At 38.5% G+C, this 18,171-nt stretch overlaps 1 protein-coding gene across 2 annotated transcripts in view; it reads right to left on the reverse strand.

The window, feature by feature from the left end:
• LOC122705177 (protein GOLM2) overlaps window positions 1–18,171 on the reverse strand; it is an 83,647-nt gene that overhangs the window by 40,657 nt on the left and 24,819 nt on the right. For both annotated transcript variants that reach the window (XM_043920408.1, XM_043920409.1), the window contains exons 2-4: window positions 7,781–7,835; window positions 2,615–2,717; window positions 987–1,077 (exon numbers count right to left, since the gene is read on the reverse strand). In XM_043920408.1, the coding sequence (XP_043776343.1) occupies window positions 987–1,077; window positions 2,615–2,717; window positions 7,781–7,835 (249 nt within the window). The remainder of the gene's footprint in view (window positions 1–986; window positions 1,078–2,614; window positions 2,718–7,780; window positions 7,836–18,171) is intronic.

Consider the following 18,171-nt stretch of genomic DNA (forward strand, 5'->3'; position numbering starts at 1 on the left):
GGTCCTACTGAGCTGCTCAAAAAGCTCGTTCAGGTTTTTCCGTTAAGATCTTAAAGAAGACACGAACAAACTTTTGGCCAAACCACTGCTATGGCCCTCTCTGCACGCAGGGTCTCAGCAGTATCTGCTGGCTGCCCCCAGGCCTCACTCCACTAAGGCAGCTCACGCGTGCCTGCCATCTCCCCACAACCTACCCCACGTCTCTGCAAGGAAGGCTGCAGACAGACAGCAGCTGTTTCACTTTATGGGTTAAAAAAAAGATGCCCTCAATATCATGTTGCGAAATGGTGAAAAAACAGAGAACAAAAACCTGGTTTCCTTAGCTTCTAGTCCTTTAGGTGAGAGACTACCAAGGACCAAGAAAAATACTTTTCACTATCCAATCTCTCTTTACTCTAAATCACAAGACTTTACACAAACTATAGCTAGTCAGACTAGACTACAGGGTGTGAAAAGTGAATGTCCTAATGACTTGTAAATTTCAGACAAATTCCCTCTATTTCTAGCAGGACTTCCATAATATTTATCTACTGGAACTGTATGACTTAATAAAAGAATCTGCCACCCCCAAAATATGAAAATAGTGGCTAGCATTTATTTTTGTATTTTAAGAAAGGAATTCAAAACAACAAAGATTGATAAGTGAAAGTTTCTCAATTTTTTTTTCCTATTTCTCAAAAGCATAAAATATGAAGTAACTGATTTTTCAGTAACATGATTATCCACTTACAAACTGAGAAATAAATAGCAAAAATTACTTTTAAAAGTCAGGTAAAAGTTATTTAGCTCAAAATTAGTTTTAAGAGCTGAGGTTATGTTTTTGCAAATGTTTAATTTACTCAGTACTAAAGCCACTAAAGTCATTTTTAGAATTACATAGGCTAAAATACTTAAAAATATAACATTTTATGACAAAAATACAAATTTTATCTTCTAAATTATAAGATTTATAACAAGAACATATTTTAAGTATTTTTAAAATTTACCTTTTGTTCCTGTAAAAATTGGTCTGCTAACTTTTTAATATTTTCTTCATGCTGAGCTCTTAACTCCTTGATCTGTTGTCCACACTGAAAACTAAATTAGAAAGTCATTCTTTTAGACTATATCATCTTGGGTTAATTCTCAAAGATGTTTAGAAGTTGAAAATATACATCTATATGGATAAAGCATTCAGTTAGCAGGAGAGTGGATAGGAAAGGACAAAGAGCAGACATGAAAATAGCTCACAGTCAAAATTCTTAAAATACCTGAATCTTTAATAGAGGATAAAAATATTGATAAAGCTAATTTAAAAACAGAAATTAGAAAGATGAATTTTTAGAAAGAAATTTTAAGCAGCTGCAACAGATGAGTCATCAAATAATACTGAATTATCCAAAAAGTTCATTTGGGTTTTTCTGTAAGATGTTATGAAAAACTCAAACTAACTTCTTGGCCAACCCAATACTTTCAACACAATACTAAAAGCCTAAAACATAAAAAGAGCAAGAACGGAAGAAACTAATAAAAAAGACAGAATGCAACCAGCAAGAGAAAACAAAATGTAAAGGCACAAAACAGATAAAATTATGAATTTCAACTGGACAAGCAGGCAAAGAATACAAAAAGATCATTCATATAAAATATATGTACCTTTTATAATAAATACATTGAAAATACATTATTTTTAATGTATTTATATACATTTAATAAATGTATATATTAAACATATACATAGAAAATAATAATAAATAGAAATAATAAATACATAGAAAAATGTTACCTCCCACCATTTAAAATGCAAATTAAGCTTCCTATATGTATATATAGTACTATCCTTATTCCTATACTAGTGAAATTAAGTTAGAATTATAAAAGTCAATGTTGGTGGGGCTACAGGGAAACATTTACAGTATAAATTAGTATAGTTATTTTACAAAGCAATCTTTCATATATGTGTTAAGATTAATAAAACATTCTATCTCAGAAGTTCTGTATTTGAGAATATAATCAGTGAAATAACATAAGAGGGAAAAAATCCTTTTTGCACAAAGATTTTTATAGTTGATAGAGCAGTGAGAAAAGGAAAACTCCTACAGCGGTCCAGCAACTGGGAGAGATTAAACAAGCTCCAGCACACTAATGCACTGGGATAATTCATTACCTGTAAGTATGTCAATCTTTAATCCTAAAGATACATGGAAAATTACTGAACACTATTAGATTAAAAAATACATATGTAGTAGATGCATATTGACAACCTACAAGAGTAAGATGTCAGAAATGGATAAACAGTTTAAAATATGGTGAATCTTTCTAATTTTTGGTGTGCAGACCTAAAAAATACCTTTTACTGTAAAAGTGATTTCTTACAAGATTTTCTGTCTTACAATGAACTCTACTACAAGGGTAGATTCAACATGCCTTGTAAGAGATATTTTCATGTTCTTCAAGCTATCAAAATAAAAGAAAATAGATTTCACAGACACATAAAAAGACAATAAAAAGGAATTTAAAAGACTTAGTAAAATGAAAGAAGAGAAGAACAGCAGACCCCAGGAAGGAAGAAGTGAGCTGTCTGAGCGCGGGACAGACACCCAGAGCTGGCGGGCCGCGCCGCGCAGCGCCTCACCTCTCCTGCTGCAGCCTCCTCACAAGGCGCGTGCTGTTCTTCCTGTGGTCCTGCAGCTGGTCCTCCTGTCGGAGAAACTCCTGACGGAGCTCAGCAAGTTGCTCTACCGCAGGGCGCGAAAAACAAAACAAAGGAGTGAGGCTTACTTACTCCACTGCTTCCCGTGAGAAGGAACGGGACTTTTAAAAATTATATACAGTTCTCAGTTTATTTACTCATACTCTCAAGAAGTTAAATTATACAACTAGTACCATATTTAATTGCCTTCCATACACATGTATGGGCAATAAAATTTATTTTTAAAACAAGACAGCCTCAGTGGCTTTCACATCAATCAGAAATATTAAAAAATTATACACCTTTACACATTATGTAGACCATATGCTAAGCTGTGGAAACAGAACGTGAAGAGCTGCCTACCTCTCCAAACCTAACTGCTTTACAAAAAGTAGGGGGAAAATCATATATTTTAGATGTGTTAGCTACAGATGCAGAATTCACTTTAAAATCACATTTGATTCCCATCTTAGGTACCAATCGCTTTAGATCTGATTTCTAGTTCTGCTACTGAATTACATCCACATATACCAAAATTCCATTTCCAAAGCTTATAATCTCTGGATCAGAGCTAAAAGTTTTAGTTGTAATGAATAATACAAAATTTCAAACTGGATAGTAGATTAAAAGCTGAGCCAGATGCTCTTTTGTAAACACTTAATCTCTAATCACTGGCCCCACATTTTCTAGAGTCACTCCATCTAATTCTACCAAAAAAAATTCAGCCAAGGAAGAGAAATGTCAGTTTCTTGGACAGAGGATAAAAAAACTTGCCAACAGCCTTATCAGTTAAGCAAAAGCAGTAATTAAGAAACTTCATTTTTACAAATGGAAACAGAGGTCTATTCTATATAAGAAACATCTACTTATTAAGACTAAAATATAATTTCTAACTATAATATGCCAATATTATAACATCTGCTTTTCAGGAAAGGCTTAACAAATTAGTCTTGTTACTTTAAAGGTACCCAGAAATCCTTGTGATGTAAGTTTTTAAAAAGCAGATATAAACACAAATTTATAACTATATCCATGTAAAAACATAGAGAATAAAATTACATGAAAGTGCTATCAGTGATTAAGTTCGGTGGTGGGACTCTGAGCGCATTTTTTTCTCTACAACTTTACTGTGGAGTCATAACTACAGTAACAACAACAAACAAAAATGTTCAAGTCACACGAACGCTTGACGAGGTAGATAAAGTTTAACAATATGCATGTAGTAGCTACTGTATAGGAGTAATAATCAAATATGAAATGTAAATGATTTGCATAAAATGCTTGTAGTTGATAATTATGCTTGCCTATTCAAGCCACATTTTTTATTATTTTTAAAATTTTAATTGAGATATAACACTATGTGAGTTCAAGGCACACATGTTGATTTGATTCACTAACATATTGTAAAATGATTACCATCACATTAGCCAACACCTCCACTATCTTACATAATTACCACTTTTTTGTGTGTGGTGAGATCTACTCTTTCAGCAACTTCCAAGTATATAATACAGTATTGTTATAACACAATATTGTTAACTATAATCATCATGCTATACATAGATCCGGAGAAGGCAATGGCAACCCACTCCAGTACTCTTGCCTGGAAAATCCCATGGACGGAGGAGCCTGGTGGGCTGCAGTCCATGGGGTCGTTAAGAGTCAGACACGACTGAGCGACTTCACTTTCACTTTTCACTTTCATGCATTGGAGAAGGAAATGGCAACCTACTCCAGTGTTCTTGCCTGGAGAATCCCAGAGACGGGGGAGCCTGGTGGGCTGCTGTCTATGGGGTCACACAGAGTCAGACACGACTAAAGTGACTTAGCAGCAGCAGCAGCATACATAACTCACCAAACCTTACTCATCTTGTAACTAACAGTTTGTACCCTTTGGCCAACATCTCATTTTCCCCACATACCTCCCAAACCCTGGTAACCACCATTCTACTCCCTGTTTCTATGAGTTTAATCAAGTCACATTTTAAATTTCTCTACTTGCTCGATTAACTCTACAATATGCAAACATGGTTGATTTCTGTAGTTTTTCAGTCATTTCCCCTACCTCAGATAAAAGTAACAAATCTGAGCCCAGGTATCCATGAATCACACATTCGGCTTGTTACCCGATCCCTGGTCCCACCTACTAAGTAGCAGAAAGCAAGAGGCAGCAGAACTTTGGCCTCAGCTATGGGTGTTGATTCTAAAGAACAATGAGATCCTGGCAGAAGGCAGTGACAAAAAGTCTCGTAGCTTATAGACAGAGTTAGCCAGCAAAGATTCCAGAACTGAAAAGTTACTATAATAAAAAAAAAAAAAAAATCAAACCAGCATAACCTCGCAGTTACTAGGGTAATGGGTCTCAACTGGTGATCTATAGGGCTCCTTCAGGCTTCTTTTTCCTACATAGCAAACCTAAGTTTACCTTCAGAATGAACGTGAGGCATGTATGATTTCAAGATTTGAAATTGCTTCTCTGCTTTCCCAAAATACTTCTAACAGTATTTGAAATATCTTTATCAGGAAATAAAGTCTTCCATTTGTAAATCGAGATAAAAGGCTTAAAACTCAATTGACAAAAAAATAAAACAGTATGAATTTCAGTGCATGTGAAATATCAGGTTCTAACCTATTTGAATACAGGGAAAGGAATATAAAGCATGGAGCTGACAGGTGCTTTGAGTAGTTTAAAATAAAGACTTCAAAGGGGTAAAAGCAGAGCTGCCTGGGGGTCTAGCGGTCAGGATTCTACAGTCTCACTGCCATGGCCCGGGTTCAGGCCCCAGTCAGGAAACTGATAACCCACAAGCCACATGACAAGGCCAAGAAAAGCGGGGGTGGGGTGGGGTACAAACAGATCAAAAAGCAAAACTAAAGATAAAAGTTTTCTACATCACAGTTTTCCTTTCAACTGATTGCCATGTGTTTTATTTTGAACCCAAAGATACTCTGTCTAGTGTGGCTGCTCAAGGTCACCATAGCACAGTGCTCCGCCTAACTTAATAGGATATCAGATCCAAGGCCGGCGGTCCAATCGAGCAATAACAGTAACAGCAGAGTATGCTACAGAAGGGTATGGCCATAATCCCTCAATTTAACTTCAAAAGATTAGGAATATGGTTAAGAAAGGGGTTGCCTAGGATAAGCTTTTAAAGCCAAAAAAAAAAAAACCCCCTTACTTTTCAAACATTTTTATTTCAAATTTTCTTTCAGTAATAGGCATAAAAAAAGGTAAGTTATTCTAAATAAATCAATGTATACTAGATTGTTAGTTTACTTTCTCAGGCACTAAAAACAACTCCAACCTTTTTATTTCCAAGAAAATATTAATTATCATAAGGGTTGTTTTTTCTTTAAGAATCGGATGTGTATTAACTTCAATGTATCTGACGTTAATCTCAATGAAAACAGGCAAATGTGGATTGTACTGTCAACTTGTCAAGGGTTAGTTTCAGTAGAAATAGTTCTTAAGGTGCAAAAGTCACATTAATGAAATCAATCTCACGAGTCCAAGCTTCAGTAACTGCACTAAAGCCAAAAGTTGCACAGTTATAAGCTCAAATCAAATCTTTTTTCTCTGCCAAAGTCTATCACCTAAATTTCAAAGCATCTCAAGATCTACTTCAACTGTGGATACACACAGCACAATAAAGATTTTTACTCAGTAACATGGGCTGTCATTTCCTCTGACATATACAAGGAAAAGCCACAGTCTATTACTATTTACTAAGAAATACACTTTGCCGACAAGCAGAACCAGCTGTAAACTGCCAGCTGTAAGCAGCGCTGACAGTGTGCCAGCTTCGGTGTCGTCCTGTGCACTTCTGCGCGTCAAAGGAACAGAACATGGACACAAATGCAACAGAAACAAATTCAGCCACCCGGAAAGTGAACTTCTAACGGAAAACCAAAGCTGTTCAAAATCGTAGATAGCAAAAAGTAAATAATCCCTGTGTTTGGGTTATAATACACCAATGTTACTTCCGCGTGCATAAATTAGTCAACTCAGGTTGGCTTCTTCAAGAGGATGTTAAAAATATATTACCTAATTCTAAAGAGGTTCAAAATGGTTATATAGAAAAATTTATGAAATTAGAGAGCAAGTACTACCCACATAGATAAATTTAGAGAAACTGCATGCAAAGTTTTAAAATATATATTGTTGTAATCAAAGGGTGTGAGGGAAAAGAGGGGTAGTCCTTACACCCCAAATTCCAAAGGCCAGGGATAGCGTAAAGTAACGAAAGTAGAGTATAGAGCTTGTTCTCTTTAACTATTATTTTTCATAAAAGCTTTAGACATCTCCTATCACCTCATCAACCCCAAACATTCACTGGAAGGACTGATGCTGAAGCTGAAGCTCCAGTACTTTGGCCACCTGATGCAAAGAGCTGACTCAGTGGGAAAAGACCCTGATGCTGAGAAATACTGAAGGCAAAAGGAGAAGAGGGTGGCAGAGGTTAGACAGCGTCACCAACTCAATGGGTGTGAATTTGAGCAAACTCCGGGAGACAGCGGAGGACAGAGGGGCCTGGTGTGTCGCAGTCCACGGGGTCGTAAGGAGTCACACATGACTTAGCAACTGAACAACAACAATCACTTCATCAAAACGAAACAAAAAAAAACTATTCATCTATCTAATCTACCTCCAGGCTCCCTGGTTTCTGTTCCAGGCTTCTTTGTACCCAGGGTAGGGTATCTAAAATATTGAGCTTGGGGGACCTGCCCAAAGCATTCCCAGACTGAATGGATTATTTCAGCAGGCTGGACACAGTACAGAAGGATCATTCCTAACCCTTGCCCTAGTAACCTGATGGTCTCCGAAGCTACACCTCAATTTTCTTTAAAGATTCTTTTAACATTTCATTGCATGAAATCTGTCCATAGCACAAGAATAAAATGCAGATCTCAAATTTTAACTTGTACTTATTATATATAAAACAACATTAAAATTTTTTTATTATCTCTTAAGACAAAAGGAAACATGTTTTGCCATCAGAGGAGTTTTGTTCAAAAACTCTATTTCATTTAGCTGTCTGACTTGAGGATTTCTGAATTCTTCAGGATTTTAGACATTTAGTGACCTTAATTTGTAAGTAAGTCTCTTACCCTTTAAATGATGTATGTCTGCCATCTGATATGATATGTTGTTCTGCAGTTTAACCTGAAAAAAAATTGTTTTAATTTTACTAAAGAATATGTAGTTTTGCTCATATTTACCTTTTCCCCTTCATATTCACTTTGAGCTTGATAATAAGTACAAAAGAAAAATATTTAAGTTACGTGTGCCACATTTTCCAAAGAGAACTGTAAGTTCTGATTTTGTAATATTCATTTTAAATTTGCATAAGAATATTCATTTTACTTAATATATAGTACAACATTGTTCAAAAGTTTGAAAGTTTGAGGTGAATATTGCTTTTCTGAAAAAAAAAAAAAATCAGATTTTTTCCAAAGTCTTACCAGAAGATTTTCAACTCTATATGAAGAAAAAAACTAATGCCAAGACGGAAGTACTCATTGTTCACCAAGCTCCCCTAGGAGGACAGAGATTACACAGGACTCACCGCTGCAGTCACTGTCCTCTAGAAGCCAGAACACAGGAGCAGCGGGAACTGAAAGCGTACCCAAACACAACGCAAATTAAGCCTTACCACTTAATATAAAAATTAAGACAAGGAATATCTTAGATAGTCAGGATATCAAGCAAAGAACTACACTGTCTCAGTTCTTATTTAAATAGGTTTCAGCTAATTGTAAATCCAACTAAAGTATCACTACAGTTCTCTTGTCAATCTCAACAGTAACATTATTTTGAAAGGCATAGATTGATTTACATTCATCAAATGCAGTACCATGAGTGGCAAATGATTATGCTAAATACCACTTAAATCTCTAAAGAAAAACATTTTTAATTTTTCATCTTGAAATAAGTTTAGGTTCATAGGAAATTGCAAAGATAGCACAGAGAAGCCCCATATGCCCTTCACACAGTTTCTCCCAGCGCGTGCATCTTGTGTAACTATACAACTTCAAAACCAGGAAACTGACACTGATGCAACATGTACAGTTCTATGCTGTTTTATCACACGTATGGAAGTGAAAGTGAAAGTGAAGTCGCTCAGTCGTGTCCGACTCTTTGCGACCCCATGGACTGTAGCCCCCCAGGCTCCTGGGTCCATGGGATTTTCCAGGCATGAATACTGGAGTGGGCTGCCATTTCCTTCTCCAGGGGATCTTCCCGACCCAGGGATCGAACCGGGGTCTCCCGCATTATAGGCAGACGCTTTACCGTCTGAGCTACCAGGGAAGCCCCAATACGTATAGATTCATGTAAACACCATCAAAATCAAGATACAGAACTATGCTATCATCACAAATATCTCCCTCATGCTGTCCTTTACAGTCAAACCTATCCTCCTTCCCTACTATTCCTGATCCCAGGTAACCACTAACTTGTTCTCCACCTCTGTAATTTCATCATTTCAAGAATGTTATATTAATATAATCATATAGTATGTGAGCTTTTGAGATTCTTTTCCATCAGCATAATGTACCTGGGCTTCCCAGGTGTCACTAGTGGTAAAGGACCCACTTGCCAATGCAGGAGACATAAGGGACCGGGGTTGATCCCTGGGTGGGGAAGATCCCCTAGAGGAGGAAATGGCAACCCACTCCAGTATTCTTGCCTGGAGAATCCCATGGACAGAGAAGCCTGGTGGGCTACAGTCTATGGGGTTGCAAAGAGCCGGACACAACTGAGCAACTTAGCACACATCACTAGTTCACTCCTCTTTATTGCTGAGTAACGGTCCATGCTTAGTCGCTCAGTCAAGTCCCACTCTCTGCAACCCCACGGACTACACTGTCCACAGAATTCTCCAGGACAGGATACTGGAGGGGGTAGCCATTCCCTTTTCCAGGGCATCTTCCCAACCCAGGGATTGAACCCAGGTCTCCTGCATTGCAGGCGGATTCTTTACTGGCTGAGCCACCAGGCAAGCCCTAATATTCCATGGTACGAACGTACAGCAGCTTGCTTAAGCATCCACCGCTACACGCCATTTTGGTGGTCTCTAGTTTTTGCCTCTCACAAATACACATGGAGCTTTAGTTTTTGCTTCTCTGGGATAAATGCCCAGGAATGAGATTGCTAGGTTTTATGGTAAGTCTGTGTTTAGTGTTTTTTTTGTTGTTGTTGTTTTCTAAGAAACTGCCACACTATTTTCCAGAGTATCCATGACATTTTCAATTACATTTTAATAACTTATTGTGCCAAGTTACTGGATGGGAGAATATAAAACAATCAGAAAACATAAGAACAGTCTCAAAGAATCAGTAGGCAAGGTAGCACCTAAAGTAGTATAATTACTGTAGGATTTCAGAAATGATTCCTACCTAGCATGATCAGGAAACTTTCATGGAACAGGTCTTACCTGAATTAGGCATTGAAGGCTAGGCAAAACACTACATGAATAGAAAAGAGTATTTCAGATAGCAGAGGTGACATAAGAAAAGGCAGAGAGGCAAGAAAACATGAGACATAGATGAAGACCCCACCAAAGCACTGTTTGGCTAAAGCATACGATACAGGGGAAACAGTAATCAGAGAGAAGGCAGGGGAAAAAAAGACTACGGCGGGCCCTTCCACTGATATGAAATGTCGAGACTAGACAAATCCATAGAGACAAAAAATAATTGGTGGTTGCCAGGGGCTGAAGGGAGGGGGAATGAAGGGTAACTTACTAATGGGCATACGGTTTCTTTTTGGGGTGATAAAGAATGTTCTGGAATTAAATAGGAGATGGTTTCTCAACATTGTAAGTATACTAAAAATCAATGAATTGCACGCTTAAGGCAAATTTCATGGTCCTTGAATTGTATCAATATTTTAATGCAAAAAATAAAAATGCAGAGGGTACTATGAGGGCACCATACAGGAAACTAGGGACACAACAATGGGTAAACACTTGGCACCCAAGTTTACTATTTAGAAGAGGTGGTCAAGTAAATAACTGCAATATTGTAAAAATGTTCTTTTAAGCCGGGGTGGACAAACTACGGCCTGTGAGCCAAATCTGGCCTGCTGCCGGATTCTGTATGGATGGCAAACAAAGGATGGCTTTTACTTTTTTAAATGGTTGGAAATAAAAGTCAAAAGAATACTTCATGAATTATATGAAATTCAAATTTCAGTGCCTATAAATAAAGTTTTATGGGAAATAGCCACACCCATTCATTACCATATTGTCCATTGCTGCTTTGGAGCTGCAGTGATTGTGAAAAAAAGATCATGTGGACTGCAAACCCTCAAGCATTTGCTGTGTTAACTCACTTCAGTATGTCCGACTCTTTGCAACCCTATGGACTGTAGCCCGCCAGGCTCCTGTCCATAGGATCTCCAGGCAAGAACACTGGAGCGGATGCCCTCCTCCAGGGGATCTTCCCAACCCAGGAATCACACCCACATCTCCCGAGGCTCCTACATTGCAGGTGGATTCTTTACTACGGAGTCACCTGGGAGGTCCCAGGATTTACCAGCTGGCCCTTTAGAGAAAAAGTCTGCTAATTCCTGGTCCAAACTAACAGAATGAGAACAAGAGATAAATATATGTGAGAGAGATTAAAGGGGAACAGTGAATAGTCTGACTGACTGATTAGACAGAGGAGTAAAAGAAGAAACCTTAAGGATGATGTTTTGGTTTCTAGAGTGAGGGGACTAAGGTGAGCGAGACTGCAGTACCCCACAACAGGAAAACACGGGAGAAACAGACTTGGGATGGGAGGGAGAAGTGGGGAGATGACATTTTTTTCAGATTTGAACCCACTGAATGTGAGGCACTTATGACACATCCAAGAAGAGATCTTTAATAGGAAGCTGGATATATGAGTTTGGAGTTGATCTGAGAGCTATGACCAACCTAGAGAGCATATTAAAAAGCAGAGACATTACTTTGCCAACAAAGGTCCGGGTAGTCAAGGCTATTGTTTTTCCAGCAGTCATGTACGGATGTGAGAGTTGGACTATAAAGAAAGCTGAGCGCCGAAGAATTGATGCTTTTGAACTGTGGTGTTGGAGAAGACTCTTGAGAGTCCCTTAGACTGCAAGAAGATCCAACCAGTCCATCCTAAAGGAGATCAGTCTGGGTGTTCATTGGAAGGACTGATGCTGAAGCTGAAACTCCAATACTTTGGCCACCTGATGCGAAGAACTGACTCATCTGAAAAGACCCTGATGCTGGGAAAGATTGAGGGCAGGAGGAGAAGGGGACAACAGAGGATGAGGTGGTTGGATGGCATCACCAACTCGATGGATATGAGTTTGAGTAAACTCCGGGAGTTGGTGATGGACAGGGAGGCCCGGCGTGCTGCCGTCCACAGGGTCACAAAGAGCTGGACACGACTGAGTAACTGAACTGATCTGAGAGTTACTAGCATACAAATGGCAACTAAAACGACAGGAATGAGATCACTGATGAAAAGCTGCAAGAGGCAGCAGGAAAACTTGACACCAACAGCTGTGTGGTCTGTGATCAAAGAACTGCTCTCTAGTAACTTCTAATTAGCCTCCGTCTATTTTCTTTCCCACTTCTTTTACAGTAGCCCCCCTCCAATCTGTGATTTTGCTTTCTGTGGTTTTAGTTACCAGCAGTCAACTGTGGTCTGAAAATTCCAGAAAGAAACAATTCTTAAGTTTTCAATTGCGTGCTGTTATGAGTAACGTGGTAGAATCTGGGCTGACTTGCTCTGTTCTGCCTGGGATTCCCTAATCATCATCATCACCTGCTGCTAACATCCAACCACTCAGAGCACCACGGCTTGATGACCCAAGATCACCCAAAGCAAGTGCTTCTCCTCCTAACCTATCACCAGAAGGTAAAGAGCAGCCTAACGCTACATCATTCATCTCATCTCATCTGATCAGGCAGGGATTTCATCATCGTACATCATCACAAGAAGGTGAGTCAAGGACGAGACATTCTGGGAGGGAGAGAACACATTCATATAGCTCTGATTACAGGATATTGTTATAATTGTTCTATTTTATTATTACTGTTGCTAATTTCTTACTGCGCCTAATTTAGAAATTAAACTTTACCATAGGTATGTATGCATGTAAAAAACCTAAGTAAATCTAGGGTTTAGTGCTACCTGTGGTTTCTGGTACACACTGGGGGTTCTAGGTATACATCCCCTGTGGATAAGGGGGGACTATTGTATTTTTATGATGCAATTTCTTTTTGCATTCTTTACCCCTCCAAAGAACATAGCTATCCTTTATTTTTGTTTACAAGTTTTCATTACTTTGTTTTTTATTCATTTTTATGATGCTATTCTAGCTTCTCTGTACTCTATTTTAAATTCTACTCTTGAAACAACTAGAGAGATGCTATTTTTGAATGCTAGGCTATGAGTGGCCTCAGCTTCCTGGACTGTCTCTTTTATATCCTTAAACTCTTAAAAAAATTTTAACAGAGAAGAGGAAATTGAATCTATAGACTACGAAAAGTACTAAAGGATATTATAAGCAGCGCTACTTTATTCTTATCAGTTTAATTTTCTCTTCAATCTTTTTAATTGAGGATGGAGACGCTGATCCCAACAGCTCATATATACAGTCCTCATATTTCAAAAGCTGCTCTGGAACAATTAAAGGGAAAACCACAGCTTGTCCAAATAAAAGCCTTTCTTAGTCCAAATAGAATGAACTTATTTCCCACCTCATTCTTTTGCCAGGTAAAGATTTTCCAGTTAGCTTCTCAGACCCCCTTTATGGCACATCTCAAGTTCTCTATTATTCTTCTCAGTCTTTCCAGCAGGATTCTCAAAAAAATCTTACATTCAGTATTTAGTATTAGCAGCAGGTACCAGTTCCCAATTTATCTCACTTCCTATTAAGACGAGTTCCATAGCGCTGCTTATCTCGCCTTCCATGTTCCTTTGAACAGAGCTGCCGAAGATCTACTCAAAGGTCTCTGGTAGATCATTAAACCCAGAAGTTCTCTTCCTTGTACAGTATTTTTATTATGTTGTTTAGTTTCAGAATCTAGATGTCTGCTACTAAATTTTCTGTTCATCTTTTTGACACTGCACTATCACTGGCATCTGATACCTCTTCTCTCCACATATACAACCCAACCCCCCAAATCCTTACGTAGCTCCTAAAACAGTTAGACAAAGAGTTCTTCTAACTTTCAATCTTATCCTTTTAAGGCAATCTGAACGTGTTTTCTATCTACTATGCACTCCTTTGTGTTTTTGCAAAGTCTGAGCATGTAAAGCAATGACTTAACTTTAGCTTTAATCTTATGTTTTCTACTATCCTGGGTCTGCATAAATGAAGACTTATCCCACTTGGTTTCTGATTTTTAATGTTTCCTTCAGTGTCTTCAATCTGTTTTTCTTTACTTTTATGCTTTTCGTTAATCATTTCTGCATACAGATAGGTCTCTTTAGTCCTTTCTTCTTTGGTTTTAACCCTCTGGGAGCCTTCCCTTTTAATACTTCCACCACCTACTCACCTTCAATAGGAAGTTGATTATTTCTCCTCATAGTTTTAATTTCCTTGTGTTCCAACTGGAATTTGTTTATCTTTGAAATGACTCTATCAAAACCTCTCAGCTGTTGGGAAATTAATTTGAGTTCTCACTACTGCATGATTGGAAAAAATGTATTTCACTTTGTTATATATTCTGTTGACCTGGCGATGCTATAAAATACAGATGGTCCTCTGCACCCACCATTTTATATAAAGAATTTGAGCATCCATCTCTGCACAGGGGCTTCTGGAACCAATCCCTTCAGTACTGGGGGATGACTTTTCTTTCTAAATATATTCCAGACCAGTAACAGTGTATAAACCTTATGAAGTATTATTTAATTTATAAATGGATTCTCATTGTCTGGCTTCTTAGGTTCTTTCTGGTTACTTTCAGACTTTTCCCACAACATCGTTATTTACAATATGAAAGACAGACACCAAATAATCATTTTCTTTTTTCAAATTTCTTTGGGGATGAGAGACAGATGTGTGTAGACAGACACACACGCACACATACATTCACAAACACAGCCCCATCTCTTTGTCTAATTTACACCTATGGTCAGATAGACCCCAACCCAGATTTGAACACACCCTCCAAACTCCGACAATGCTCAGAATGCCTTGTCCGGCTTCAGGGTCTACTGGGGAAAGCCTCACATTCAGTCTTTTAAAAAACAAAGCATTCCCTCATCACAGGCAGTCCTATCTCTAATCAGAGTGTCACTTTGTCTCTTCTCTACCCTCAAGGTTACCAGAAATGAGAATTCCACAAGAACAGAAGCTCGGTTCATCCCTTGCCCAGGGCTGGCAGGCTGCCCGACCCCAGTAAACACGTAAGTGTCTGCTGAATGCCGCCTTGGACTTCAGAGTTCCGTATTCTTTGTACTACATGCTTTCCTACCTTGAATTGTACTCTATCCCCACTTGTAGAATTCTAATTATCCTTCAATACTTCTGAACTCCCTCATTTATTTCCCTTTGTTATCAACTTCACTGCCTTGGTTAGGCTTCATGGCGCCTCTCTCCTTCTATAGTACTGGTGTGTCTGGCATTTGAAGTGCATTTATAATAGGTCGCTTATCCATGCTCCCCTTGGCCTTTTCCATGTTAATCACTCAAAATGTGTTTACGATTCTTCCTGAGACATTTTTCCCCGTTCTTCTTCTGAGGCATGTGCTCTTTATCTCTTTTTTCAGTAAGAATTATCTTCTCCTGATATTTTCTTATAGCATTTCTTGCTCATCCCCAGCTACTTCATCTGTTTCCCTCTAATCTTTCTTCCTCTAATACCTAAAACTTAATCTTTATATTTCTACCGTCTCCTTCTGAAGCTCTCTTAACGCCTCCCCATCCCGCATGGCTACTCTGAATTGATTCTGGCAGCTGTTAACGGCTCACTTGCTCTGCTTTTCTCTTCACTCTGGGATCTTGAACACGGCTCACTGTGCCTGCTTCCCTGTTCTCAGGCAAGTCAGCACAGCCATGACCCCTGATCCCAAAGGCTGCAGACAACGGGCTTTTTAGAGATGTCGTCTCTGGCTCCTTTTCCTCCACACTAGAAACATTTTTCCTGATTTCTAGAAACAATTCTATCTTTAGTATTATAACTGCCAAACCTGACTGATGCTCACAATCACCTGGGGAGCTTTAAGAAATACACACCTTGCCTCCCCTCCCCTACTCCAGTTTCCCCTCCCCAACTCCAGTCTGACTCAGCAGCCTGGGGATAGGCCCCAGAATCTTTTTATTTTTTTTCTTTAAAGCTAAAGTGATTCTGATAAATAACCATATTCAGCAATTACTCATCTACAGTATGTCTTTGACTGGCACCTATATGAACTGGATCAAAATGGGAAATTATTAATAATAAGTACTAAATACTTATTCTGTGCCAGGCCTTGTGCTAAGCTAAACGCAATAACACAAATATTACTGCGGTTAGTCCCACAACCACCCTCTGCGGTGGGTTCCTGGTTTCACAGACGCATCACACGACCACAGTAGGTTCTGAGCATTCTTCCTAGTGGTCCCAAACCAAAGTCTGTGTTCGTGACCAACATATATACACTAGATCAACAGTTAGTAGGTATCTATAACCTTTTTATTTCTTATTCCTCATACATTGCACACATATAATTCAGTCAACATTCCAAACACACCTGCAACTTTTATTGATACTTGATCTGTTAAAGAATTAATCTCTCATGAAGCAAGTTTTAGTTTAAGCTATACTCAGTTACATTTTTTTTTTCATTTATTTTTATTAGTTGGAGGCTAATTACTTCACAACATTGCACTGGGTTTTATCATACATTGACATGAATCAGCCATGGAGTTACATGTATTCCCCATCCCGATCCCCCCTCCCACCTCCCTCTCCACCCGATTCCTCTGGGTCTTCCCAGTACACCAGGCCCAAGCACTTATCTCATGCATCCCACTTGGGCTGGTGATCTGTTTCACTATAGATAATATACATGCTGTTCTCTCGAAACATCCCACCCTCGCCTTCTCCCACAGAGTCCAAAAGTCTGTTTTGTACTTCTGTGTCTCTTTTTCTGTTTTGAATATAGGGTTGTCATTACCATCTTTCTAAATTCCATATATATGTGTTAGTATGCTGTAATGTTCTTTATCTTTCTGGCTTACTTCACTCTGTATAATGGGCTCCAGTTTCATCCATCTCATTAGAACTGATTCAAATGAATTATTTTTAACAGCTGAGTAATATTCCATGGTGTATATGTACCACAGCTTCCTTATCCATTCGTCTGCTGATGGGCATCTAGGTTGCTTCCATGTCCTGGCTATTATAAACAGTGCTGCGATGAACATTGGGGTGCACGTGTCTCTTTCAGATCTGGTTTCCTCAGTGTGTATGCCCAGAAGTGGTATTGCTGGGTCATATGGCAGTTCTATTTCCAGTTTTTTAAGAAATCTCCACACTCTTCTCCATAGCGGCTGTACTAGTTTGCATTCCCACCAGCAGTGTAAGAGGGTTCCCTTTTCTCCACACCCTCTCCAGCATTTATTGCTTGTAGACTTTCGGATAGCAGCCATCCTGACTGGCGTGTAATGGTACCTCATTGTGGTTTTGATTTGCATTTCTCTGATGATGAGTGATGTTGAACATCTTTTCACGTGTTTGTTAGCCATCTGTATGTCTTCTTTGGAGAAATGTCTGTTTGGTTCTTTGGCCCATTTTTTGATTGAGTCATTTATTTTTCCAGAATTGAGCTGCAGGAGTTGCTTGTATATTTTTGAGATTAGTCCTTTGTCTGTTGCTTCATTTGCTATTATTTTATCCCAATCTGAGGGCTGTCTTTTCTCGCTGTTTGCAGATGACATGATTCTCTACATAGAAAACCCTAAAGACTCTACCAGAAAATTACTAGAGCTAATCAACGAATATAGTAAAGTTGCAGGATATAAAATTAACACACAGAAATCCCTTGCATTCCTATACACTAACAATGAGAAAACAGAAAGAGAAATTAAGGAAACAATACCATTCACCATTGAAACAAAAAGAATAAAATACTTAGGAGTATATCTACCTAAAGAAACAAAAGACCTATACATAGAAAACTATAAAACACTGATGAAAGAAATCAAAGAGGACACAAACAGATGGAGAAACATACCGTGTTCATGGATTGGAAGAATCAATATTGTCAAAATGGCTATACTACCCAAAGCAATCTATAGATTCAATGCAATCCCTATCAAGCTACCAACGGTATTTTTCACAGAACTAGGACAAATAATTTCACAATTTGTATGGAAATACAAAAAACCTCAAATAGCCAAAGTAATCTTGAGAAAGAAGAGTGGAACTGGAGGAATCCACCTGCCTGACTTCAGACTCTACTACAAAGCCACAGTCATCAAGACAGTATGGTACTGGCACAAAGACAGAAATATAGATCAATGGAACAGAATAGAAAGCCCAGAG

Source organism: Cervus elaphus, chromosome 12, assembly GCF_910594005.1.
Source record: "Cervus elaphus chromosome 12, mCerEla1.1, whole genome shotgun sequence".
Classification (NCBI taxonomy): Eukaryota; Metazoa; Chordata; class Mammalia; order Artiodactyla; family Cervidae; genus Cervus; species Cervus elaphus.